Raw genomic sequence first — 7,259 nt, 5'->3', positions numbered from 1 at the left:
TAACATGTTTGTATAGCAATTCAGTGAAGTTTATAATAAACGTGTAAACACTGTTGACTTCGGTATGAAATTTTAAATTTTGATCTTTTGTAGAAAGATTTAACGACAGGTTGTTTAGTCGAACTTAATCTTAATATTTGTATTAGTTTTTGCACGGTGCCGACTGCCGGTGAACGGCAAATTTTGAATTAGCTGGTCGACAAGGAAACACGCTACGGCATTGCAGTTGTACTTTTATCGTTGAAGTTTAGTGATGCCACGTAAGCGGTAAAAGAAAATACTAGTGGTTTTGTAGATTTTTGAATAATAATACTGATTTGACTTTAATCCACTTTAGTCCTAAATGTTTCGTTCTTCCCGAGACTGCCAGTAGGAGCCTAAAAATACGAAAAAATCGTTGAGATTCGAAATTGAGACTCCTGGGATGAATGTCGTTAAGAATAGACCGTCCCGAGATCCGTTGTCGCTAAAATTGCTGATATTGCAGGAGCCTGTCTTTCCCGCAAATTTGGATGTTTATGAATTTTACACATAGGTAGTACAAAGGTACTTTATAATAGCACTAGGCGAGTAGTAGTAGTGAGAGCCGCAGGGGTAAGAAAACAACTGTTGCGCTTAATAATATCTTATTGGTATATTTACATAGAGGTTGACACTTATTATTATGAGTTAGTATACGAGTATATACAGATGAGAGTTAGGTTGGTCCACGAGCGCAGCGCGACTACGCCGCCTCCACCGGGGTTTTCTTGGACTCTGCGAAAACGGTTAGTATGATCAGTCATTTTAATACAAATAGTGTTCGCATGTACCTACATAGATCATTTTATGGTTCAAACGTTCAAAAGTAACGACTGAGTATAAGTGAAGGACATATGAATCGGTGAATCATAACGTGCACTGATAATATGGGTCAGTTACTTGGAACTTAATTTGTATGTTTAAGGTAATATCCGGTATCTAGTACTTACGAGAGTGTAGAGTATTGTCCGTTCATGGAGCAATTTATGAAATTATGATAAGGTTTTAGTTGCGGCTTATAGTCCTTAACTGAAGTAATAAACATAGGTAGTACAAAATTTTATATCTTTCATATTTTTTGGTTAGTTATTGAGAACGTTGAGAAAATACCTGCCCAATTCTTGTAAAGTTGCGTATCAAGAAAGAAAACAGTATGAGGATTGAGGATTAAACTACACAGAGCCGGGCCAGTGGACAGCACCCGCCTTAGGGAAGACTCACGGTAGACCGTAAGACATTCAGCTGGCACACTCACCGCCAGAGTCCGGTCCGATGGCGGGTGTCTCGGCCTCGTCCCATGGCTGCCGCTCGCTGCTTGCGAACACCAGGAACACCGCGTTGCAGGCCACGTACACCGCTGCCGTTGTGTAGAAGAACATGCGCCACACGCCCTCGTTCGGCTACACATACAGTGATTAATGTACGTGTGCAACAATAATAATACTAATAATATTAGCCCTGTATTATATGTATACTGTCCCACTGTTGGGCACGGGCCTCCTCTACTGCTGGGACGGATTAGGTCATAGTGCACCACGCTGGCCTAGTGCGGATTGGTAAAGTTCACAAACCCTCGAAAACTCCTAAAGAGAATTTCTCAGGTATGACTATGCAGGTTTCCTCACGATGTTTTCCTTCACTTTTAAAACAAGCGATAATTCACAAAGAATACATAAGTACACCATTTTCTAGAAGAGTCAGAGGTGTGTGCCCTTGGGATTTGAATCTGCGAACATTCGTCTCCGCAGTCCGTTCCACAACTACTAGGCTGACGCCGCTACTACAACTGTGTGCACAATACACATTAGTTATGTATTCATTTCATTTAACGAGAGATTGCATGTTTGGTTTGAAGGTATTGTTGCTGTATAGTGGTCGTGCGGTGTGGGCGGCGCACTCACATCGTCGGTGAGGATCAGCCCGGCCACGAGCGGCGCGAAGATGCACGCCACGTTCGCCAAGAAGTTGGTGATGGACATCAGTGAGCCGGCGAAGTTCGGTGTCATGTCGATGTGCATTAGCTGAGGAAATGAACGCAGCGTATAAATAAACACTTCGTTTTGGAAGTCTCGCTAAGTAATAGTATGGATGTGGTTACAGTCATTATAGATATACTTGAGACCCGCGCCGGGCTCAAACATGGGCTGTCGGTTCAAACATAAGTTTAAGGTATTGTGACATCCTGAGTTAAATAGGTTAATAGCCGATAGGTAAGTACTTTCGTTATGTTCTAGTATTAACTATATTAGTGAAAACTTCATTGAATTACGTTTTAATTCCATAAGTTGTTAACTTGTATGCAATATTGTTCTGTAAGTTCCCCAAAAATAAATAAGTTAAAATAAAACAAAAAAATATTAGTGAAAGTGACACCGTAATAATTATTGATACCTAATGGTAACAATTATGGAATAATAATTTTGTTACGATTATTAATTTATGTTACAAAAAAGAAACGTTATTGATATTTACCAAGAAGCCCGTGTAGTGGCCAGCATTGATGCCTACGGCGAGGGTTAGGATGAGCACGGCCACGGCGAGGTTGCCGGCCGGAGCGAAGGTGAGCGCCACCAGCGCCGACGCCGGCCCGAACGCGCCTGCCAACACACCGCGGCTCGCGTCACAGGGACAACACACGCCACCGATACAACACCACTGCTCGCTCTTCTCTGAGCGATGTAAATAAGTACTGGCTATGACCAGCACTCGACCTTTCTTTTTCGGGACATAGTAAACTAATAAATGGCCATTTCTTCATTTCTATTACTTTTACAGATCGTGAAGAAATTGGCTGTAGGTATTTAAATATAAACGATTTGAATATCGACTAAAAGTCTAAAATGTAATGGAATACCCAGAGTAGGTATGTCTATTTTTTAACGGCTGATTCTGCATTCAACACTGGGAGGAACCTGCGAACGGTACACTGGTTCCCCGGCTTAACGACTGCAGGGGCCAGGAGGAAAGTGGGAGGGAAGAATAGGGAGAGGAGTGTGGGGGAAGGAAGAGAAACTACCAGGATGGCCGGAAAGGAAAAGGAGGTGAAATGTTCTACGAGTCCCTGTCAGACCCCCCGTGTGAACTTACAACCATGGGGATGTAGGCATCACTTTTAGTGACCCGCGACAAATGTCCCCCATGCAGGGGCGTGCATTCGGTGTGAAGACCGAGCGTACAAGAATCGCCTCGGGGGGGCGGGGGGGGTATGTATATTAGGTATAACAAGAAAACGAGCATTGTACGAGTACAGGACATTTGTAATCTTTTCATAGCTATAACTTAGGAAGGGTGAAAGTTAGGTTATTTATAATGCTTGGTGAGAAATCTGTGAATTAATAAAATTTATAATAATTACGCGAAAGGGTTGGGAAGTCCAACCAAGGAGGCTCGTCATAGATATCATAAATATTTTTTATATACTTACTTGCCCAGAATATGGTGGAATAAATACAAAATATATGTAAAAAATCAGTCCCTTTTAACCTTTCTTGGTCACTAACTTTTATGCTGAATTCGGCGTTTAAAATTTTACACATATATATTATATGCTTTTGTTTTTGTGTCGGGTTCTCGTCTCTTTAATAGTAAGTTATGTTTTTTTGTTGGTATCTGAATAAAATATATTCTTTATCGCAGAATTTCCACCGCAACCAAATACTTAACGAAACGGATCCGTGACTAACCTATGGAGTTGCTCAGCTTCCGGCACGCTGTTATGCTCAGCCACTGCTTCTTGAGCGTGAGGTCAGAAAGATATCCGAACACGAAGCTCAGCAAGTACATGGCGATGTAAGGCACCGCCGACAGCATGCCATTCTGCACAACAAACATTGTTCACACTCGGCGTTCAGCGACATATAAACGGGGCAGGTCTAGATCATGCAAGGCCGTACCGTGGTGATGTCGACGTCTAGCACCTGGCTCATGTACGAAGGCATCTGCTTCATCACCGACCAGAAGCCCCAATCTTGGCCGATGTGCGCCACCATCAGCGCGATACACGCCGGTGATGTCAGCAAGATTTTCCATGGCGTCTTCGGTTTCTGTTATTAAAGGATCAATACTACATAGTATAACAAATGCCCACATAACGCATACCTTAATAAATATTAGTGTATCTACACTGCACACATTTATAACGCTATTTGATACAATTGTAATTTGTAAGGTTAATGAAACAGCACAGACGAACCTTGTAATCCTCATCTTGTCCGATGGATGTCTCTATGTAGTGCCGCTCACTTTTGGAGATGTATCTGCTCTGATGCGGGGCGGAGGCGCCCACCCACATGTAGACAGCGCACCAGACAGCGCCCAGCACCGCGTTAACGTAAAAGATCATGGGCCAGCCCCACGCCTCCGCAATAAACCCTGACACAATCAGCTGTAGCGCCGTACCCAGCTGAGCGCCTGCACAGTATACACCGCTCAATCAATAACATATTCCTCAATTATTAGGTAAGTGTAGTATTGTAAGGACGAGTCTAAGAGGTGAGGTGACTGACCGCTGTATATGATTGTGCCGAGCCGACTCTTCTCGTGCAGTGGCACCCACTTGCCGATGAGCGCGTGCATGGCGGGGAAGAGGAAGCCTTGCGCGAGTCCCTGTACTGCGCGCAGTGCGCTGGCGGCGCCATACCCGCCGAACTGCACCGCAAGCGGCATTAACGCCGTCATCATCGTGGTGCCCCCCACGGACACCCAGACCAACGGCTTGCCTCCCCAGCGCGCCGCCAACTCGCCGCTTGGCAGTTGTAGCACGATGTATCCCCAGAAGAAGGACGATAGAACCACGCTCTGCATGCTTACTGACCATTGATCCTGCGCCGATCATAATATTTGTAATTATTACAACATTTAGGTATGGTGTGGTCTACATCTTACGTTGAACAAGACAATTCGTGTTTTTTGTTTGTTGTAATAAGCGATAAGTAGCATGATATTTTTAAGCGAACCAACCGACGGTTACCGGACACTCACTTTGGGAGCGGCGTCGTCGTTTATGGCGACGATGGCCATGCTCATATCCACGCGCATGCAGTAGCACAGCAGCATGCTGGTGAACAGCAGAAACACCTGCACGTGCCGCATACCCAGCCCGCCGCCTGCAACACAAGCCGGCGTTACTTCACACGCCACTTCACTTCTTCCTTCACTCACAATGCGTGTCATGACACTCACCGCTTTTCTCGTGCGTGTCCGGTAATGTTTGTGTCTCCATGAGTGCGTTGGTTTACTACGTGAATTTGATGTGAGTTGGACTGCGCCGACAGTGGGTGGCTGCGCGTGCGCGAGTGACTAGCTCTTGTGTCCGCGCCGCATGTTATACCACGCGGTGCGCAGTGACGTGTCGCGATTCTTCGCTCCTATCTGCCAAATAAGCAGATTAATGCCGATATTCAACTAATACTAGGGTTGTCAACCATCAAAGTTTTTCTACGGATTTGTCCCAGTTTTTGTTCTAAAGACGTTCATTTTTGTTTTAACCCTATAAAATAAAGACAATTGTAGTACATTATCCACTCATGGGGTGGATTTGATAAATCTTTACTAATTTCATTACATGCATTTGCTGAAATATGAAAACTGAGTTAAAATTCCACCAGTGGGTCGGGCTCAGTAATGATGACCCGGGGCAGATGCTGTGGTTGAATTTCATTATATTATGCTAGTATTAGGTATTTTGTAAAAACAGCGTGTAGTGAGGCGACTACAGACATCTAGGCTATAACTGCGCACTAGTGTGACAATCGAAAGACTTGGTGCCGGATACCGATCAGCGTGATATACCTACGTAATATCATTTACTTGTAACTGAGTGTAGTTCGTTTCACCCATATTGTCATCTTGTGGCGCTAGTGCAGTTTTCACTGCGAATACGGAAGTGAGACCCTTTAGAGTATCATAATTCATAGCAGCTGTTAACAAACCACATTTTCGTTTCAAACATATACTCCTTTGTTTACTTAAACAATTAGTTTATCAGAACATAAGTATTTGATTTACCGTCACAGACGTTCTTCTATCGGCAAGGAAATTGTCTAAGCAGCCTTTACGTAGAACAATATCATCTTATTCTCGGACCCAATCTATATGGCGTAATCAGACTATAAAAATTGAAGGTATTCTAAGCAGTTGACGTGACTGCCGCAGGAGGGTGTAAGTAAATATGATACCTAAGTCAATGCGTTTTGTGCCTGTTCGCTACCTACTTCAGAGTAGGACATATTTTTTTAAGTTATTTTAAGGCCAAACATTTAAAAATGCGTTGTTTTAAGTTGCTACGGCATGCATTAAAATGTTGGAAAAACAAATATTAAAGTATGAAATAATATTAATAATCTTAAAGCAGTAATACATTTTACCTTTGCTGAACATGACCTGATTGTTATATTATTATAGTTTTCCTTCCTAAGACATATAAAAGTGCTTGCAAAGAGCAAACTCCTGCTAGTATATTATAACTGTAAGTATAAGCGATATTAATCTTCCTTAATTGGTTTCTGTATTATACGCAGGAGACTTCCAGGTATTCAGTATAAATAAAAAACACACGTATACTATTTTATTGACACCCCATGAATCTAGATAGATACATTTTTTCTAAAAACAACTTTATAAATTTCGATTACGTTATCCGATCGTGTCGATTATTTCAACATGGCATGACGTCAATGGACACCAAAGCTAGAGCCTGTCCGCGACTCTGCGCGTAATCATCGTTCCGTTGCCATTTTGCACACTTTAAAAATAGGTATCTACTAGTACTGTATCGACATCTGATAAAGATCCTGTTAATCAGCTAATAATTATTTTTAATAAGAGGTATGCGAATGATGAGACGCGGAAGTCTAAAACAAGCGTATCTGCATTACAAGTTTTCGATTTGTTTTGCTACTGTTTGGCCGAAACATAGTAAGTAGCGCTTGATTAAACTACTACTTTATACACCAGGTAACACCAACAGCAGAGAAGGTTAGAACGGGTCCGTTATTTATTTAGTTTTATTTATCTAGGACATACACAGCCATTTACTCAATTAAATTACAAGTTAAAAAGTGACCTATAAGTCCATTTATAATTATAAAACGTGATGCGAGCTAACAAAAAGGAGACAGTGAGATAAACTAATATTACTGATTGGCGTCATGTATTATGTTTTTGTAAGTAAATTACAACGAAAATTCACAGAAAATAAATTTAAAGAGTTCAATTATATTAAGTAATAGATTATTAAT

General features: G+C 42.1%; 1 protein-coding gene across 1 annotated transcript; it reads right to left on the bottom strand.

Moving 5' to 3' along the window:
- Window positions 1–609: 609 nt before the first annotated feature.
- On the bottom strand, window positions 610–5,354 carry LOC115441314 (putative inorganic phosphate cotransporter). The gene is made up of 10 exons (XM_030166052.2): window positions 5,203–5,354; window positions 5,002–5,126; window positions 4,527–4,842; window positions 4,214–4,431; window positions 3,915–4,064; window positions 3,705–3,837; window positions 2,494–2,618; window positions 1,923–2,042; window positions 1,277–1,421; window positions 610–756 (listed from the first exon to the last, which is right to left on the bottom strand). The coding sequence occupies exons 1-10, from the start codon at window positions 5,240–5,242 to the stop codon at window positions 725–727; spliced, it is 1,404 nt and encodes a 467-aa protein (XP_030021912.1). The 5' UTR covers window positions 5,243–5,354; the 3' UTR covers window positions 610–724.
- Window positions 5,355–7,259: the final 1,905 nt, after the last annotated feature.

The sequence above is a fragment of the Manduca sexta genome, unplaced genomic scaffold, assembly GCF_014839805.1.
Source record: "Manduca sexta isolate Smith_Timp_Sample1 unplaced genomic scaffold, JHU_Msex_v1.0 HiC_scaffold_35, whole genome shotgun sequence".
NCBI classification, from domain to species: Eukaryota; Metazoa; Arthropoda; class Insecta; order Lepidoptera; family Sphingidae; genus Manduca; species Manduca sexta.
This window is presented reverse-complemented; position numbering and strand designations above follow the sequence as displayed.

Coding starts and splice junctions, on each gene's coding strand:
- LOC115441314 (XM_030166052.2), bottom strand. CDS start 5,242: ATGGAGACACAAACATTACCGGACACGCACGAGAAAAGCG. Junction 5,127..5,202: donor GGACACGCACGAGAAAAGCG/GTGAGTGTCATG, acceptor CTTGTGTTGCAG/GCGGCGGGCTGGGTATGCGG. Junction 757..1,276: donor CATCGGACCGGACTCTGGCG/GTGAGTGTGCCA, acceptor CCGTTTTCGCAG/AGTCCAAGAAAACCCCGGTG.